The sequence below is a fragment of the Cyprinus carpio genome, chromosome B23, assembly GCF_018340385.1.
Source record: "Cyprinus carpio isolate SPL01 chromosome B23, ASM1834038v1, whole genome shotgun sequence".
In the NCBI taxonomy this organism is placed as follows: Eukaryota; Metazoa; Chordata; class Actinopteri; order Cypriniformes; family Cyprinidae; genus Cyprinus; species Cyprinus carpio.
Window position 1 is genome coordinate 8150046 of NC_056619.1, and position 21274 is coordinate 8171319.

Sequence of the window (21274 nt, forward strand, 5' to 3'; positions counted from 1 at the left end):
TGAAATGGAGGGTGATTTGCACCTCCGTGATGTTGGCCCCCACCCAACGCAAAGCGTCAGCAAAATAGTCTCAATCGTTTGTGCTCCGTTTGTGCTGTAAAAATTTTCGTTTGTGCCGCTTTGGTTTTTTAGATATTAAAATAATATTTACAGGTCATTCTGATGTCACTCAGCCCCCCACATACTCCAAATTCACCCCAAATAGACTCGTTTGTTTGTGCTTCGTTTGTGCTTTGTTTGTGCCGGTAAAAGTTTTGTTTGTGCTGCTTCGGTTTTTAAAAAATTAGACATTGAATTATAGATGATGACGTCACTCAGCCCCCCACATACTCCAAATTCATTAAAGTGGTCTTGTTTGTTTGTGCTTTGTTTGTGCTGGTTTGTGCCATGTAAAACATTGGTTTGTGCTGCTTAGGTTTTTAAGATATTAAAATAATGTTTAGTGGTCATTATCTGATGTCACTCAGCACCCCACATGCTCCAAATTTACCCCAAATTGTCTCGTTTGTTTGTGCTTCGTTTGTGCTGGTTTGTGCAGGTTAAAGTTTAATTTGTGCTGCTTTGGGTTTAAAAATATTAGATAATGAATTATAGGCGATGAAGTCACTCAACCCCCCACATCCTCCAAATTTACCCCAAATAGTCTTAGTATGTTTAATTTGTGGCGTCAAAATGTTCGTTTGTGATGCTTCGGTTTTTTAGATATTTTTAGTGATCATTCTGAGGTCATGCTCCAAATTTACCCCAAATAATCTTCTTTGTGTTTGATTTTTTTTTTTTTTTTTTTTTTTTTGGTCTTTTAGATATTAAAATATTTAGTGATCATTCTGAGGTCACTCAGCCCCCCACATTCTCCAGATTTACCCCAAATAATCTTGTTTGTTTGTGCTTCGTTTGTGCTGGTAATGTTTTCATTTTTGCTACTGTTTTTTTTAAAGATTTTTTTCCTAGTCAACTAGTCCCATGTTTATATTAAATTGATTAATATAATAACCTATTAAACCATCCTTTAATATATAGGCATTTATAGCCTATTCCATGCTCAAGCGCACGCATAAAGCTTGCCTCAAAGCACTGGCCAAAGTATTGATTGAATGTGTAGGGGAAAAAGAAGACATAGTAATTGTCCGCATCACCACCTCGGGTGTGCTTTATTTTTCTAATAATTCAACGGCCCATCGTCAATTATTCCTTAATTAATGAAACAATCAGTCAGTCACATAAAAACTGATTTATTAATCAGTCAATCAATTAATCAATCAATCAATAAGCATTGAAATTGCACATAAGGTTGTTTTTAGATTGACTTTTTTAATTATATAATTATAAACAGTGGCTGTAATCCAGAAAAAATAAAAAAGGTAAATATTTTCGGTACCTGATAATTCAGTCCGAAAAACTTCAGTCACTAACATTTAGGTTTTTCTTTTTTGGCAACATTTTACAATATGGTACAATTATTTTTTTTTTTTTTTTTTTTTTTTTTTTTTCATCAGTCAATAATTTATTATTTATGTTGTTCATAATAATCATTTATTATTATGAACAACATAAAATAATGAACTGTAGTGTATTTATAAATTAACTTTCATCTAGATTAGTAGATGCTGTGTAAAATGTTAGTTATCGTTAGTTTATGGTAGAGCAAAAGTGAATCTTATTGTAAAGTGTTACCATGATTTGTAGTGATGTGAATCATTTAGCGCAGTTTTTATTTCTTTTCTTTTTTTTTTCTCTTTTTGCTAATTTGAATGCTTGTAAACAGGCCATTTGTGTTGATTTAAACTATTAAGTTTTTAATAGATCTATTGACAAGTGAATCTCATATAAACACATTTACTGAAGCAGTTACAGAAGTTATTACGTTCTGCATCTATTAGAGTGCATACTAGGTCATGTGTTGTAATTCATAAACATTTATTTGACTAAAAATGCCACAGGCAACAACTCAAGTTGTGAAACCGTATGTATGAATAATGTTCGGCCAGGTGGATGTTATCGCAGACGCAGAATAAACCCCAAAAGAGTGATTAGGATCTTGTATCACCCTGAAGGGGTTTATCCTGCGATAACAACCGGCCGAATGTTTATTATCCTGCTTATTCCAGGGTGACTTGCCACATAAGTAAATAATTAGACACCAATATTGATTTGAGTTTAAATATTTTATTAGCTTTTAAACGCAAACACTTCCCCAAAGAAAAACAGTTCAAACAGCATTGAGTCTAGACGACGGTTTCATTTCACAGTAAATACAGTCAATGACTGAGGTGCGAGATGGCAGCTGTGTTTGAATGAACTGAGAGAGGAAAGATGTGAGAGAAGCCAGATAAGTGTTGTGTTATCCGGCACTGCTAATTACGACGGATGTTATTGGGAAATAACACAACTTGGAATGAAGTAATCGGAATAAAGTATTTCAGAGAGCCGTGTAATAAACAAGTGTAAAATATGCGCAGACAAATCAGTGATTTGCCAAATGCCAAATTTCCTGCATTCTGTGAACGAATGGATGTCTGATTCTAAATGAATTCTTTCAGCATGCACACTTTCACAGAACGTGACCTAGCTCTGAATAACAAAGGTTGTGTTCCAAATGACGCACTATGCACTTATTATATGCACTCATCTGTCTATTGTATGAATTTTATGAGGTTATTTTGTCATTTACCAGCAGAGTCTGATGGCCCCCCATCCTCCAATAGCCTATGTATTAAAGCTGTGACAGTTGAGCGCAAGTGTCCAACATTCCACACTTGATTTTTCAGTGAAGAGCATCATCTGGGCATTTGAAGTGCAATTCAGTGAGAACACTAATCACACTATTTATACTGAAAATCGGTTCAGAACAGAGCAGGGATGGCCAGCTTAAGTCCTGGAGAGCCACAGTCCTCCCAACCCTAGTCAAACACACTTGAAATTGCTGCAGAGTTTATATGGGTTACTATTAATGTACAGGCAGGTGAGTTTGATCAAAGCTGGAGCAAAGCTCTGCAGGACTATGGCTCTCCAGGACTGAAGTTGGCCTCACCTGTGCATAAATTGGGACACACCAAAATTGATCACTCATAGAAGTATATGGATCTATTGATATGTACTGATATTTTGGGTTTGGTAAGATACCAGCCCCTGGAACTTCAGTAAATTATTAATTGGCCATTGTTTTGAATATGCCTGTTTTATTTATTTATTTTTTAAGTGGATGTTTTTCATGGATTTGATTTGTTTTGCTTTTTTGTTTTGTTTTGCTGTCTTTTTTTTTTTTTTTTTTTTTTTTTTGCTTTGTTATATGTCTTTTGTTTTGCTCTGTTTTTGTTGTGTTGTCTTTCATTTCATTTCATTTCATTTTCTTTTGTTTTTATTTTTGTTTTGCTGTCTTTTGTTTTGTTCTTTTTTCCCGTTTTTTTTTTTTTGTTGTTGTCTTTTGTTTTTTTTCTGTTTTGTTTTTATGTCTTTTGTTTTTTGTTATGTTTTATTTTTTAATACATGGATTTGATTTTTAATCGGTGAATTCATGCAGTGTGATGGTTTCTGGGATAGGTAATAATACATACTCCAGGCAGTAGTGTCAAAGGTCTTCTCCTGCTTTAAAACGCTGTGTTCTGTGTTCAGGTGCAGATTTGGCTGGTAAGGGCTGGAAGGAGAGCCTGTCTGCCAGCTACAGCAGCTCTACCAGTGGGAACTGGAGCTGGGATGCCAGCGACCAATCGGTGCCCTCCACGCCGTCCCCGCCCCTCTCCAACGATGCCGGCAAGAGCTTCCTGCTTTCCTCCCAGAGTGATGACAACATTGAGGAAACCGAGAGTACACACTTCCTGTTTGAGGACCACATCCCCCGAAAAAGAAAGGTAGGGGTGTAAAGTCACGGCATGTGTTTTGTGCACAAAAGTGGCTTGACTCTTCAGTGAATTTGCAGATCTCTGCCTTCAATAATTGAAGAGCTCTGCTAAGCACATCATTGTGGCTCTGGCACAATGAGTCTTGTCATCCTCGCACCTCAGAAAATGATGGCATGTTTTTGCTCTCTCTCTCTTTCGTTGTCCCTTCTTTTGTTTCTTTTCAGTTTTTTGTAGTGTGGAATCATTCCAGAATGTGAATGTGGTTTCAATGTCAGGAAGCCATTAGCCTTTCTGCTCATTCACTTTGTTTTTGGAGAGGCCAAGGATGTGTGTGTCTGTGGATGAGGGGGGGTTCCGTTATAGATCCACTCGGGCTTATCCTTTAACAGCCTTACACACGCTGTAACACATGTTTTTCACGCAATTCCCAATTGCACAATAGTGTATACACGGATTCTGTCACGACTACACGCCTCTCCCTGAAGAAAGGAGAAAAGTGAAATATGTTTACTTAGATGCTCTTTTTTTTTACTGAATATTTCTCAATTCTGATTTTGCAATTCCAGATATTGGACAGAGAAATGAAGAAGGCAGAAACAGGAGAGAAAAACTTTCCTTAAGTGATATCAGACATTTAAAAGGATTCTTCTAGTTTCAGCTGAATTGAAATCTTCTCATTAAAACTACAAAAGTATTATTTATTTAAAAGAAGCGTATTGAACCCAATTTTTTTTTTTCAATAGTAGTGTACAAAAATCTCATTTACTGCAAGGCACTTACTATGGTAATCACTGGAGCATGGCATTGCATTGTAATAAATGTTTACAAAAAGACTTGTACTTGTTAATATTATTAATATAAGATTGCTTACTGAACTTATCAGTGCAAAGTTATATCCAATCTTTCAATTCTTGTCATGACCATGCAAAGTTTGTAAATCAAGTAACTTTGCAAGGTATGCCAAGATACCATCACTCAAGTCACAGGAATGATCATAACACATAACTGAAGGTTGATCCATCTCTAGGACAGTAGTTCCGCTTATAAACACAAGATTTTACAGCTAGACAACTTCACAACTTTACTTTTGAAAGCTTGATAAAACACACTTTGATTGTAGAGAAAACTTAATATGATTTAAGGTGATGTATGTCATTTATTAAAGCATAATAATACCATATTATGTTAGTAGATATTTAGGAGTATCACATACTTCTCCAAAAAAACAATGCTACAGCCAGTTATTCTGCTTTGAAATGTGCTTTCTGTGTCGGAATGTCTGTTTTTGTTTTGGTCTGTGACTCCACCTACTGCCAGTTTACCCAATAGTATTTTGTTATCCCGGGTTGCCAGTTGGCAGAAAATAGCGTACTGCAGCCATGGACGCCAGCAAATGATATCCATCTAAAAATCTGTATGATATTAAAATGCATATAAATCAACTCATCAACTTAAGGCCTTTTCACACTGAATGTGAACATCGGCACGAATGTTCAGCGCAATGACGCTTTTGAATCGAAAGAATAATGGGGTTATTCACACAAGGTGCGATCATTCATGGCGCAAAAAACGAGGATTTTTTTCTTCCTGAGTCGATTTTTTTCCCCGTCGCTCTCTGATGAAACGGCCCGTCTAATCAGATTTGAGCTTAGATCATGTGCCTGGAGCAGCTGCTGTTGCACAAAAGGTTGAGAGTGGCGATTGTTTCGAAAACCAGTGTAAACAAACACCAAAGAAAAGTATCCCGAGAGAGGAGAGAGTGGATGCCGAGTTCTTGTTATCTTTGGTGTCCTATCTGAGAACAGATTTACTTTCACATGTTCTTAATATAATTTCATTATATGTCTAGGTTTCATTAAATTATGTGATCTGGAGAGCACTGTGCACGAGTGTTGTGAGTCAGAGCGTGTTCACTCTAGATCTTACGTATTAAAAAAAATCACATGAAACATTTTTCTACACTTAAAATATGAAAGCAAACAGACATGATTATGACGATATATTTTCTGTATGTGTTTTGTATGCAGCTCATTGTATTTTTTATAACAATAAAAGATGTTTATGACAAATGATAAGCAGTGTAGCATTATTAAACATACAAAGAGTGCATGTCTGCCTATAGAATCAAAGTCAACTATAGATCCCGATTGGAAGTTATTACAAGCACTCAGTGATGGTTTAAAGTGGGTTTTAAGGAAATACATTAATAATCACATACATACTGAATTAGCAGAAGGCGATCAATCGTTTCACGCTCGGTGTAAAAGCACCGTTCGTCAGCGATTCGCCTTGCTTTTTCGCATCGCGTTCAGTGAGAAATGGCCTTTACAGTGTAATGCTTGTTGCCTTCCATTGTCAGTTAACCCTTCGCAGGGAGATTGATTGACAGGCGATCTGACCAATCAATGCCGAATCTGCCATTTTTGTTCGACAAACAGACCAAACAGGAGAGTAGATTAACGTCGGTAGACTTGAACTTGGAAGATGGGGTGTAGTGACGTTGATACAAGATACCTCCTGATGTTCATTCATGTTTATTTTGTGCTTTAACTAGTAAAGAGGAAGAGACTATCGCTTCACATGTCGTTTGAACTGAGGCGCTGGAGCCATATACTGTTAAAAAAATATGGACGTAGTGTCCGTGACGTCACCCATAGACTCTTCAATAGCGGTTTTGAAGCTCAAAGTGTGCAGAGCGGGCCGTCGCCATCTTGGCATCGCGTCACCGCGCGACTCTGCCGGATAATCGAAAATGGGCAAAAAGGCGGGAGCTGGTTGCTGAAGCCACGCCCCCCCCCACCTAGCGCGTCGGCATTGTCAGCAGTGGCAATCCACCTGTCACTCAAGTGCCCACGCCCTTAATTATGCAGAACTTTAAGGCTTAATATAATTTAAACGGATGAGTTATAAAAAAATTCACCCCCCTCACAGTTGTCACGAAGGGCAAAATTAGCTATATAGACCAAAATCATGTTTTGCACCAGGCTGTAAACATGTTTTTTTCTGCTGTAAAGTTGGGCATTTTAACATAAGGAGTCTATGGGACTGACTCCCTTTTGCAGCCAGCCTATAGTCACTTCCATTGGCTTCACGAGAGAGAGCGCGAGGTTGCCGCTCGGCTATTATTCATGTTTATTTTGTGCTTTAACTAGTAAAGAGGAAGAGACTATCGCTTCACATGTCGTTTGAACTTGAGACTTTTTCATACCAAAAGTAACCTCCTCTGTCTTGTCTGTCGATGCTTTGTCAGTTTTCTGTTTGCTCGGCAATGTATTTTTCACTGCGTGAGAATGTGACGTACAGTGTGTGAGTGCCATGGCTTGTCGGACATAGAAACAGTAATGAAGTGGGGCGGGTCTTTGCAAAGCTTCAGTTGCACACGTTCCTGTTGCATGTCCTCAATCTGGCAACCCAAGTGAGCAATGAGTCTGTTAAAGCGTCGAGTCGAGTCTGATGAGGAGTGGCGGGAGAAAAACTCTTTAATATATATTTTTTTTGGCCTGCAGTACCCATTTCAACCACTAGCTCACTAGCTGTCAATATTACATACTAAGCTCTACTGTGAATCCTTCCAAAATGAAAAAAACAAAAATCTATCTCTTAATAGATTCTGTCGCAATCAAATAAGAAAGCTCTTAGACCCAACTAAATAGATTTGTATTTTATTTATTTTTTTCAGTTTAATTTTAAAAGGATCCAGATTAGCCATCCTGTACACAACTAGATATTCAGAAGAAATGTTGAAGAAAGAGTTTTAAAAAGTTGTTTGTTTCACGCTTGTGCGCATTACATAATGTTCAGTATTACTTGGGCTCATTTTTTGGCTCTTCTGTGTGAGTGCAGAGACAGATGGATGTGTCCCATTCTGCTGGTGCTTGTCTTAGGCAACAGCGCTGGCTACCTCCTCTATTATTTCAGCTCACCAGAGGCCTCCCTGCATACCTATACGTCCTGCAATAGCCAATAAAAACCACTTTGAATGAAGGAGATGAGAAAAAGAAACAAAGTTCTTCGAAGCGAACCAAGCCAAATGCTGAGCAGCTGGGTGAAGTGTAACACAAGAGGACTGGCTGTTCATTCATAAAGACAGATGGAAACACACTTCCAGCCCCGCTCCGCTCGCTTTCTGAGTCTGTTTTGGTTAATGGTTGTCACATCATCTCTGACGAGGCTTTAATGGGGAATGTTTCGTAGGCTTGTGTGATCTGTGAAAGGGTTAATATCATCGGCCTTGAGAACAGCAGGAGTACTTGCTTGTTTTTGTACGTGTGTGTGAGCAGACACACACCCACTCATTGACTCTGATGAGAGCAGTGAACAGGTCCAGACATGTTTCACGTTTCAGAGTTAATGTGCTAATTTTTCTCACAAATTAAGAATCTGGTTGGGTTTATCAGAAGAAATGATGATTGTTATGATTATAATGATAATATAATCTTGGTTTGTTCTGGAGTGTCATTCATTCACACTGTTCTCAGTCTGAACTCTGGGAATATGAGGCATTATGTAACCTATTAAACATTTACGCACACTCTGCAGGATATCAACTATAACCGGGGTTCAAATTTAACTTTTGAGAAAACTAGCTTCCGATAAATATATCTCAATGGCATTGCTTTTACATTCCATTTGACTAAATATTATTTGAAATTCTAAATATAAAATGTTTACTATATTTATTTTAAATAAAAAAAATAAATGAAACCTATAGTTTGAGGTCAGTAAGATGTTTTGGTTTTTTACAAATCAAAGTAGGATTCATTAAATTGATAGTGACAGTAAATACAATAATGTTGTAAAAGATTTCTTTTTCAAATGCTGCATCAAAAACAACAACAAAAAAACTTTTCTTAATTAATAGGATTATTATTATTTATGTTTATTATTTATATTATTTTTTTGAGCAGCAAATTAGAATGATTTTCGAAGGATCATGTGACACTGAAGACTGCCGTAATGATGCTGAAAATTTATCACAGCAATACATTTCTTCAATGTAAAAAAACACTTTTGTGTGCACTGTGCCGTTCTATTACTATAATTTAAAATAATTTTCAATATATATTTCAAAAACTAAAAAAAAAAAAAAAAAATTTGTAATATTTCATATTTCTCTTTTTATTTTTGATCAAGCACAGAAAATGTAACTGGCGAGTATTTTATTTCATGTACTTGAGTGTTGATTTTAGAGTGTATTGCAGCATGTGAGAGGCTGACTCATTGTTTGAATCACCTATAGAAACTCAGGAATCAAGCATGTTAGACAAACAGAGATGAGATTTAGAGCAAGAGGGGAAACGAGTGCTGGTGAAAGTGACAGAAGGGCGCAGGAGGTGTGAGTATCCCACACACATCATCTGGCAGTGTCACTGTTGTTTTGAACTGTTTTAATAGTTGTGTCACTGCAGCAGTGAAGGGCCTTTGTGCTGGAGGGAATTTCTACTGCCAAATTATATTTGGCTCTTCAAGGTGTTCTTTCCTTTTTTGTTAAATAAAGCTGAAATAAAATAAAATATAAATATAAGTATGTGATGAAAAACGTAAAACTTATATGCAAATTTTAAATTTTGCCTTGACAACTAATGGAAATAAAACAAGTTTAAGCTTTAGTGCTAAAACTAAAACTGAAATAAAGAAGATATAAATTAAAAACTAAAATGTTAACTAAAATTGAAATAAAACATAAAAATATAAAATAAATGCTAATTCAAAATAAATATAGTGGTTTATGAATAATACCATTTTTTTAAAACATTGCTACAAAATATCTCAGATATTCAGAACACTTAAAGATGCTCTTAATTATTATTCTGTAATAATTATTCTTGAAAGTGGGTTTTATATTTATAGCAATAAGGCAGGACTGTTGATATTCTTAATCAAAATGATTAAAAAAATGTTGTTAAATAAATCTGAAATAAAATAAAATATAAATATAACTATTAGATGAATAACTTAAATGCAAATTTGAAATTTTGCCTTGACAGCTACAGGTAGCTGAAGTAAAATAAGTTTAAACTTTAGTATTAAAATTACTAAAACTGAAATACAGATAAATAAAATACAATTAATAAAAATGACCAAAATTGAAATAAAAATGTAAAATATAAAATAAATGCTAATTCAAAATATAAATAGCATAATACTTTATAAATAATCCTAAAATAACATTGCAACAAATACCTCAGATATTAAGAACACTTAAAGATGCATGTAATAATTACTATTCTCATAATTCATCTTTAAAGTGGGTTTTATATTTACAGCAATAAGGCAGGACTATATTGATTACTAAAACTAAAACTGAAATCAAATATAAATAAAAGCTGAAGAGAAACAACAAAATTACTATAATGTAAGCTAAAATGATAAATAAAATAAATGCAAATTTTCAAAATAATAAATACTAAGTGTACTATGTGTATACACTAAAGTGTATAAATAATACTAAAATAGCATTGCTACAATATATACTGTATTTTTAGAACACTTGCTCATACTAATATTATTCTCTTTGAAGTGTGTTTTATATTTATAGCAATATGGCAGGACTATACTGATATTTTTTTAAGCGTTCTGTTTGTCTGTCTTGTCCCCCGAAATCAAATTTCTTTGCCCAATCACTTTGCATGCAGACATCATTCAGAGTTTGCAGGCTTAGGTGTGCTGTATGTTTTTTTAACCTTTATACTTAAAAAAAAAAAAAAAAAAAAAAATCTGATTAAATATTGACCCACTGACTTGATAAAATACTCAAAAATCTAAATCTTACAGGCCTGTCATTGTCAAATTGATTCCTGATATGCCGCCCTGACTGAACCAAAACCTGAAATATTCTATGCCCACTTCAAAGTTCCTGATATGTCCTTCACATGTAACTCGTGTGTTTGTTTGTTCCAGAACTCCATGAAGGTGATGTTTAAGTGTCTGTGGAAGAACTGTGAAAAAGTCCTCAGCACTTCCTCAGGGATCCAGCGCCACATCCGCACCGTGCACCTGGGGTGAGCCTCAATCACACACATCACACCTTTCTTATGCAGTTTGAACATGCAGTCTTCTACACAGAAATGAGACAGAACGGCTCTCTTTTTTAAAGAGAAGTATACTGTTAACTTTCAAATGGAAGTTTGACTCTTTGCTTTTGGACTGGAGATGAATCTGGAGGGCCCAGATTGTCTGTCAGGGAGCTCTGAGCACCATAACAGGAGGTAACGGGGTGTTTTTATAGCCTCTTGTTGCTCCCTGACCTTACCATATAAACCTCTGTTAAAGTGCTGGCACTGCTGCCCCCTGCTGGCCGCACACTAGCGTGCACTTAGGCCTGTGTAAGTTTAGTATTGTGTGTTTTCAGGCGAAATGGAGATTCTGACTACAGCGATGGCGAGGAGGATTTCTACTACTCTGAAATCGAGGTGAACATGGACACGCTTTCGGAGGGGCTGTCCAACCTCACGCCCACGTCACCTACTACGTCCGGCCCGCCCCCCGTCTTCCCCATCTTGACTTGTGATGCGTCTCGATCTGAGCCCGCCCACATGATCCACACCCCACTCAGCCAATCAGCACCGTCGGCGCTGTGCCATATCCGCACTGACCACGCTTACCAGGTGACATCACTCTGCATCTGCTCATCTTGTTCAGTGCACTGGTTCAGTTTTGAGGCTCTGTGCAGACGGATCATATTATGGGTTTGATGTGTAGCGATGAAGTCTTCGTGGACGCTTTTGTCAGTCTGTGTGTGGGTGTGTGATTTTTTTTTTGTGGAAATACTATGTTTTTTTATTTTCTAGGAAAGGGTCTGTTTTTCTGTTTTAGTTATTAATGCGACTCAGATCTCTCTCTATCACAAGATCTCTCTCTATCACAGTCAGGGACATGTTCCTGTTCATGTTGTTCCAAACCTATATGAGATCTCTCTCTAATGGGGGAAAAAATGGAAGTCAATGGGGAGCATCAACTGTTTGGTTAATGACAATCTAAAAAATGTTTTTTTTTTTTTTTTTTCACATTTTTGTATGACTATATATTTTGTGTGGAGAAGCTACATCCAATTTTAGGACCTTTTTTGCATTATTTTGCCAATATTACATTATTTTCATAACAATTAATTTCAGTTCTTCCTACATTCTCACTAGCATAATGTGGATTAACAGGAAAGTTTACCCAAAAATTTAACATTTATTTACCTCACATTAAGACCTCATCTTTGGAAGACAAGAAAGATATTTTTAATATTCTCTCATGAATGATTTTTTTATTATTTTATTTTCAATCAAAAATTGTTAATTTTAAAACAATCCAATGAAATCTAATCCATATGATTCAAGCAGTTTAATCCACGATCACTGCGTATAATAAACGGGTTTCCTATATAAAGCATGCAAATTGTGGTTGTGTGTGCTTGCCACGAATGAGGAAAATTATAAGAGAATATTAAAAAATATCTTCATATATGTTTTAAGATTTTTTTTTTTTTTTTTTTTTTTTTTTTTTTACTGTACTTCTCATTCTGAATTATTCTTATTAGATTTTCACTACAATAACAAATTAATTTTTCTGGATTACAGAACAAATACTGGAATACAGTGATTTTCAAATTAAGAAAGACAAATTAAAGCATGAAAATACTACCACATATAACTACAATGTCTTATTTATTTATATATACAGTGGTGGCCAAAATTATTAGAAGGCTAATATTTTTTAGCAGCTAAAAATAGTTTTAAGTCAGTTATTTCTATTTTTTGCTGTAGTGTGTCAGTAGAAAATATCAGTTTACTTTTCCAAACATTAATTTTGCAAGTAATTGTAAAAAAGATAGAAATAACTGACTTAAAACCATTTTTAGCTGTAAATCTATGTTATTATATATATATAAATTATATATATTTATTAAAACCATTTTTAGCTGCTGAAAATACTAGTCTTCTAATCATTTTGGCCACCACTGTAAATCTATGTTTTTTCAGTTTCTTGAGAATTTTGATCCCAGATAGAATGAATGACCTTTCAGACGGGTCAGAGATTTATACTGAGGGTTCACCTGATTAAGGGGGTTCTGTTCAATATCAAACCCAGACTACTGCATACACTTGGGTCTCTTTAATTGCTGGGGTCCATTTTGTTGAAGTATTTATGGGTCGGGGTGACAAGGTCAGCGAAGGCCATGATTTCAGGAGCCGTATCTGCCCTCTGCTGCTCAGACAGTCTGTTTTGAACCATTTCTCATGTGCCTGAGGTCACTGGCTCATCTTTGAGGCAGCTCTTCTTGGCTCTCGGTGGGATGTGGTTGTACTTAACAGTGTTTTCTCTTTCTCTCTCTGCTGGCTTTGCTAATACCGCTTCTTACACACACTATGTTTTTCAGGCTACAACCCCTGTCAGCATTCCCAGCATGCCCTCTGATCCGCCTCACAGTGAGGATAGGATTAGTGTATCCTGGCAGTCGCCCCCTGTCATATATAAAGCTCTACCGGTGAGATGGCTTCTTTCTTTCTTGTTTTCTTCCTCTCAGAGACGTAGTCGACAGCGTTTGTCACCTTGTAAAAGACTGGACTCACTAAAGGTTGAAATCGTTTGTCACTCTCAGCTTGTCTTTCTCTGTCTCTTGGGGTCTTTCAGAAGTTGCACTTGCATGACTTTTGGTTTCCTGTCTCAGATGCTTTTGCAAAGCTAAGAAAGTAGATGCCAAACCCTTGTTACAGGTTGACAACAAAGGAACTGCAGACATCTAGTGCCTGTCAAAAAGATGCAGTTTATCATGAATGTATATTATGATCAGGGAACTGCTGTTATAGAACAAGTACGTATGACTATAAAGATAACGATAAAGATATAGTTCTGAAAATCGTTCTGAATATTAAAGAATAGCAGAGTCCACACCACAGCTATAACGATAAAGGCACAGAGAAACAATATTATTAGAATCACTTCTACAACGATTGTTTCCAGAGGATGAATGATACAAACACTGACAGCCAATCAGAATCAGTCCTGCTGTGACAAGCTGGAAAATTTAAAGCGGCAGATGAGTGTGCGCTTGGAATAAATAGACGATATCGTTCGCTGGTATGGACGCTAATAACGTTATCTTTATAGTTATCGTTCTTGGTGTGAACAGGGAACTAACATTGTTTTGCACAAACAGCACGTACTTTTTTATATTTTTGGCAGAAAATGTAAAAATCACAGTATTTTTCTATTATAGAGTAATATAATATAATATAATATAATATAGCGCTGTCAAACGATTAATCGCGATTAATCGCATCCAAAATAAAAGTTTTTGTTTGCGTAATATGTGTGTTCTGTGTATATTTACAGTATTATGGATATATAAATACACACACATACAGTATAGATTTTGAAAATATTTACATATATTTAAATTTATATTTAAAGTATTTACATGCATATATTTATATTCATATATATTTTTCTGGAATATATACATGTATGTGTGTATATTTATATACAAATAATAAATATACACAGTACACACACATATATTATGTAAACAAAAACTTTTATTTTGGATGCGATTAATCGCGATTAATCGTTTAACAACAATTACTTTTATTACTAATTATGATAAATATACACACTATACTATTCAAAGGTTTGGAGTCAATAAGTTTTTTTTTTTTTTTAGAAATTAATACTTTTATTTAGCAAAGATGAGCTGAATTAATCAAAATTGACAGTAAAGGTATTTATAATGTTACAAAATATTTCTGTTTCAAATAAATGCTGTTCTTTTAAACTTAATATGCATCAAATTAATCCTGAATAACATACCAAAAAAAAAAAAAAAATATTAAGCAGAATAAGAAATATTTTTTGAGCATCAAATCATCATATTAGACTGATTTCTGAAGGATCATGTGACACTGAAGACTGGAGTAATGATCCTGAAAATTCAGCTTTGATCACAGGAATAAATTACACTTTAAAATATATTCAAATAGAAAACAGCTATTTAAAAATTGTGATAATATTTCAAAATATTTAGAATTTTTACTGTATTTTATATCAAATAAACACAACTTTGATGAGTATAAGAGACATATTTAAAAAATCTTACTTGACTCCAAATTTTGAATGGTAGAAGTGCCAGCTGAGATGTAAACAAGTCTTAACTTCACCTTAAGATCACCTTTAACATGAAGTGCTTTTGCAGGGCCCGATGACTCAGATCCGCACTGTTAGCATCGGTGAGAAGAGACAGCCTGTTAACCACACCACTGTCAGCAAAACACACGCCAGCACCACCTCCACTTCCAAACCCACTACTGGAACCAGGTAAGCTGTCCAGATGCTTTTGGTTTAAGATGTTTTTAAAGCCTTGCATCACAGCTGAAATGGAAACTATGTGACATGCATTCCCAGGAAACCGCGTGGCGAAGCCAAGAAGTGCCGAAAGGTGTACGGCATGGAAAAGAGGGACCTGTGGTGCACAGCGTGCCGCTGGAAGAAGGCCTGCCAGCGCTTCACTGACTGAGCTTCATCCTTTACCGCACTTCAAAACGTGCTCTTTTACTGCGGCTGTTCCACGGACTGAGCGCCGGTGTCTCTCAGAGTGAGCTTCATGAGCTGAGATGTGTCCGTCTGAAGCATGTGGCCTTTTTAATGTCACTGATTCCTCCAGGCCACAAGGGGTGCTCTTTTCTTACCGCTTCCATAGTGGAACACTGAGACTGATAAAAAGCAAAAAAAAAGAGAAAAAAAGCTTTTGCTGCATTGCATATTAAGGCAAAAAGAGGCTTTTCTTAAGTAATCCAGAAACGAAACATTCAAAGCAGATTTTCCAGGCAGTTTATCATACCTTCATGTTTTGCGTGCATTCTGTGGAATACAGCTAACGATTTTTCAGGATTTTAAGTGTGGCAGACTTTATACATAGCAGTTTTTTACTGTTAAAAACTCCCTAAGCTATTTTTGATGGGTATTATTGAGTATTTTAAACAGTTAACCCTCTTAAACCTGGTTGCACTTACCGAGCAACTCATCATCATTTAAGCTTCAAACAACTTCCAAATCAAACTGTTTCTGGACTTACCGCTTCGTTTTGCCTACAAGCACTTTTTAACGGCCATCTCTATTCTGATCAAACAGAGTACAGTTTAGCATCGCATCAGAAACGGTGCGTTGAGCGTTTTAGCAAATAGTCAAGAACTGTTTCAACACGTATTGCTAAAGTAATACCTCTAAACGAGAATGAGCCTTTAGTGTACTTCAGCGCGAGCAGTTGTAGTGCAGGAATGTAAACTGGCCTCTCTCTGCGCTAACACACCCAAACTATTCTGTCCCTCACAGATCAACTGCCTCTTCATAAGCTATGAGGTTTATTCCTGCCAGTCCACAGTATTAATTTAATGGCAGGCACTTTAACCGAGTTAACAGACGATCTGCTGTCGAGGGAAGTCATCCCAGTCTAATGTGATCCAGAAATCGAGTGTTTTCTACACAAACACAGCGAATTCGGCCCACATTATGCTTCCTAAGGAATTATTTGCTTTTCATTATTCACGTAAAAAAAACGCTTGCTCTGATAACGTGTAGACGTCTTCCACTGTGCTTGCTTTTTTTTCACATGGAGGTGATCATGTGTTGTCTTCATGTAACGGTGTGCACTGTGCTCTCTGACCCTCTGAGCTGTTACACTGCAAACTAAACATATTTGTTGTGGATTTTTGTCTCGTATACAAATACCTAAACATCAAGATACATCTGCTTGAGAATGAAAATAGCTTGTTTTCTTAAAAATGTATCAAAATTAAGTGTTTATGCTTAAAAGCAAGAAAACAAATCTTGTTTTCCCTTCGAAATTGTTTTTTTTTTCTAGATTTTTTTCTTCTGGTTTTAAGCATAAACTCACGTTTATTATATGTATTCAGAAAATAAGTCATGATATCGAAGTAAATGTATCTTAATTTAAGGGTGTTTAAATATTTGTACTGGAAATCAAGACTCTCTCTCTCTGTATATATATATATATATATATATATATTGCAGTGAACCCATGAAACACTGACAGTCATTGGACATTTGAATGTGTTCTGTATCTTAAAGGAACAGTTCACCCCAAAATAAACATTCTGTCATCATTTGCTCACCCTCATGTCGTTTCAAACCTGTTTGACTTGTGTGAAACATAAAAAGATATTTTAGAAGTATTTTTTGTCTATACAATTGAAGGGCGAGGGGTTTATAAACAGCATCGGACCCTATTTGCTTTTATTGTATGGACAGAAAAACCAGAGATGGCAAGCCATTTTTCAAAATATCTCCTTTTGCATTCCACTAAAGAAAAAGTCATACAGGTATGAAACTACATGACGAATGATTGAGATTTTTGGGTACACTATCCTTTTAAGGTATGTATATAAAGAAACATTTCAAAAATCTTTATTTTTTTTTTTTTTTTTTTTTGCATTTGTTATTTTGGGGTCAAATTATTCCTTAAAAAAGAAATTTGGTAACACTTTACAATACGGTTCATTAGTTACTGTTAGTTAATGTATTAACTACCATGAACGAACGAAGAACAGTACATTTATTACAGTATTTATTAATATTTCTTAATGTTAGTTAATGAGAATACAGTCGTTCATCATTAGCTCATGCTCATTAGCAGTGCATTAACTATTGTTAACGAGCACAACTGTTGATTTTAATAATGCATTAGTAAATGTTGAAATTAACATTACCTAAGATTAATAAATGCTGAAGAACTATTGTTAATTATTATTTCATGTTAACTAATGTTAACTAATGAACCGTATTGTAAAGTGTTAGCAGAAATTCTAATCCAACCCAAGCTGGTAGCTTTTTGTTTCAAAATATTTTGCATTATTTTTCACCTTCAGTGTATGGGAATTAAATCATGTTTAAGCTTTCATCAGATAAACCAAAACTGGGAATTAAAATGTAGCAGCTGAACCATTAATGATGGTTAAAATCAAAGAAACAATTGGGCAGGTGTGTAATTGCCAAATGATCGAATACATTAAAATATATTGTCCAATCACAGCTTAGAGCAGCTTCGTCTTCTCTTTCCCAGAGGGCAGAAAGGAAAGAGCGTCCCTCTCATGAGCGTAACTTTCACTAAGTGCCAATGAGAAGAACAAGAGGGAAAAAATATAATTGCACTAACTTGTACTGCACAAAACCTATATTTTTATGTACCCTTTTTTTACGCAGAAATTGAAGTTTTTAAAAAGCAATTGCTTAATGGTTGCCTGGCGACCGCCGTGGTTCTCTCATCGGGTCAGGGATGGGGTCTTTATTTTTATTTTTTACTGACCCTGCTACTATAAGCTTACTTGGCGGTACTTTGCGGCATCGTGTTGGTTTGGGGCTCTCAGTCTGTCATGTGACTGCAGGTGACTATCATTCAGGCTTGTTTCTGGGGAACATCACTGTCTTGATTTCAAATAAAGATCGTTTCCTATGTTCAACATTGTGTTTTTCTTCATAGGAACAGAGTCATTGGAAGATTGGGATTTTAAGCATCAAAAATCAGGCAGTGATGCTTCAAATATGGCTTTGATATGATATAAAATCCATACTAGAATGCCTTTTTGTTGTTAAATGTCACTGTAGTGAATATAACGTGTATATATTCATTGTATATTTTGGGTTTAGGGGAAACGGGGGGAAAAGAAGCATTAACGAATGTACAATCTACAAAATGAAACGCCTGTAATCTGAGTTCGTTTTATCGGCTGTCTCACACAAGTTTCTTTCATTTTCTTTCATATCAAGTAGTTAGAGCCACTCGGTGTTTTTTCTTTAGTTTTCATTTTCAGTTGGCGCTTGCATTGATGCGTTTTCATTTTTTTGTGTAGATCATACATACTATTGTGAGGCAGGAGGACGTTACTATGTGGATCGGTGCGTCATTCTGTCCTGCACATTCCGGTAGATGATTTCTCGTTAGTTTGTCTGTTCCCCGTTAATCGAACTTCACTGACTGCCTGTTGCTTTTCAGCCAGGATATTAAGCTAAACACCCAAGAAAATGTGTAGAAACTCCACTTTCTTTCTTTGTAACATTTTCAGAATGTTTAAGTGTTCAGAAAGCATCATCATAATAATCCTACTATTCAGTACAGATCAACTCTTTTGGCCTTGTTTAACTGTTGAGGTCTTGTCATTGTGTTTGATGCATGTCTTGTATCATCTTTGTACTTTCTTGCTTTATTGGAAGCATTGTTGTTTTTCAGAAGTTGACAGTGCCGTGTCTAGAGTTGAGTGAATGAACGAGAGGATGGAGGTGTTTCTGGTGTTGACTTTTGGTCGGTTGGTGATGAGAGTGTGATTTCTGTGGCTGTAATGTGGAGAATGAAATAAACATGGATTTCAGAAAGATGTTTGATTGGAATTCGATTTTTACTTCTTTATTTGGTTGTGTATGTTTTTATGCGTGTTAGTGCATGTCTAGAAAATAATCTCCAGCTTTTTACATTTCATTGAAATTACATAATGTTTCCACGGTAGATATACACTACCACTCAAAAGTTTGGGTTTGGGCTGCATTTATTTAATTAAAGATCAAAAAACAAAACTGTAATATTGTAAAATACTATTTAAATTAAAATTGGCCATGTTCTATTTTAAAATATGTTGAAATGTATTTTATTGCTGTGATTCAAAGCTGAATTTTCAGCATCATTACTTGTGCTGCTTCCTATTTTTGTGAAAATCATGATACATTTTTTTCTTCCATGAATAGTTAAAGTAACCAACAACAACAACAAAATAAATAAATAAATAAAAATCTATTTAATAAAACATCAGTGATTACTTCTCATGCACTTCAGTTGTCAGTCATATTCATGTTCAGTCATAAGTGCTCCCCACTGATTACTGCATCTGTAGGAGATATTTCACACATTAAACCTTTGATAAAACAGATGGCAGGTAGAAAATCAATCACCAGGATGATGAATTCCCCTGACGTCAGCTGTAATGCATTCTCCTCCAGTCCAGTAGGTGGTGCTGTAGTTCAGACCAGCAGTGGGTTGTCCAGTACTGACTCCTGCAGCCACTCCCCCATCAGCATGCTCCGAGCTCTTGGTCCTCAGCAGGTGGCCCACGCACTCATTGAACACTGTGTCTTTGCCTTTCCTGCGTGTGCAAAATTTTGCACTTATATTCTGTAATGCAGTGTATTTTAAGAATGCTTGTACAATAAAAGCAGAGGTTTTGTTAAAGATCTGCTAGAAATAATCCCACCTGACATACGCTCCAAACACGCCCAGTTCACTCAGACAAGAGTTCAGTCTCAGACACAATGGCGACCTCACGACCATCTCTGCAGGTTGAATGGAAAAATCATGTACTGTGTGGATTTCTGAAGTTGGAAAAAAAACAGACATGTGTTACACAAGATGTGAAAAGTGTAAATCATACACCCACACAAAGAGCCTCTTGCTCTCATCCAGGGATCCAGTTCTGCAAACACCTTCAAACTGTCTTCTTATTACAGGAATATTTCTGCACATATAAAAGAACAGATTATCACAAGTCCCCATAAGTGGTTACACTTTATTTTAAGGTGTCCTTGTTACAGTGTAATTATACTGAGTAATATTAACTACATGTACTGTGGTCCAACATGTCTGAGCGATTCAAGCCCAGCACTATTGACTGAGCTACATGAGACATGAGCTATAGTTTAAGCAAATGTATTTTAGATGTAATGTGGTCCAACATGTCTGAGCGCTTTCGTTATGTTCGTGGATGAAAACATCCACTAAATTAAACTGCTGTAAAAATGTATCAGATAAATATTTTTTTCTATTTTTTTTTCCATAAATCTATTAATCAACCTCGGTCCTGATCATTTTTACCAAATGTTTAAAAAAAATCCAAGATTTTAACTCTTTAATTACCAAGTTCATAAATGACGTCACTGATTTTGGGAAAAAACAAAAACACACAAAATGACATATTTTCAATATTAAAAGTGATTGTTGACTGGATTTTTTTTTTACCTTTTATCACAGTCTTGGGCATGTCAAAGATTAGTAACAACTTTGGCTTTGCTGCATTGTTAGTTTTTGTGCAGCATTAGATTTTAATTTTTTCTCCCTCATTTGTTGTTCGTGGCTGTTTTTGCCCCATTGACTTCCATTATAACGACATTTTTTGATTGCAAAGCCATGACACCAAATAATCATGCATTCTTGATTGTTGGTGGTTTTCCCTGTTGGTAAGAGGTAAATTTTTTTTTACAGTTGATCACTAGGTGGGACCATTAACCCTTTAGATAGGCCTGTGTAAAAAAAGCTTAGTTTCTGACTTGTATATGAAGCTATATGGAGTATAACACCATATTATATTGTGTGTGTGTATGTGTGTTTAAATCTAACGCTGCACAAAAACTAACAATGCAGCAAAGCCAAAGTTGTTACTAACCTTTGACATGCC

At 35.7% G+C, this 21274-nt stretch overlaps 1 protein-coding gene across 2 annotated transcripts in view; it reads left to right on the plus strand.

Moving 5' to 3' along the window:
* Positions 1 to 19210, plus strand: part of LOC109111684 (zinc finger protein 704-like) — a 60029-nt gene extending 40819 nt beyond the window's left edge. Inside the window, exons 4-9 of one of the 2 annotated variants that reach the window (XM_042751056.1) lie at positions 3613 to 3848; positions 10740 to 10840; positions 11191 to 11446; positions 13207 to 13314; positions 15019 to 15140; positions 15228 to 19210. In XM_042751056.1, coding sequence (XP_042606990.1) covers positions 3613 to 3848; positions 10740 to 10840; positions 11191 to 11446; positions 13207 to 13314; positions 15019 to 15140; positions 15228 to 15339 — 935 coding nt within the window. In that variant the 3' untranslated portion in view covers positions 15340 to 19210. The remainder of the gene's footprint in view (positions 1 to 3612; positions 3849 to 10739; positions 10841 to 11190; positions 11447 to 13206; positions 13315 to 15018; positions 15141 to 15227) is intronic. The other variant, XM_042751057.1, reaches the window with a different exon arrangement.
* Positions 19211 to 21274: the final 2064 nt, after the last annotated feature.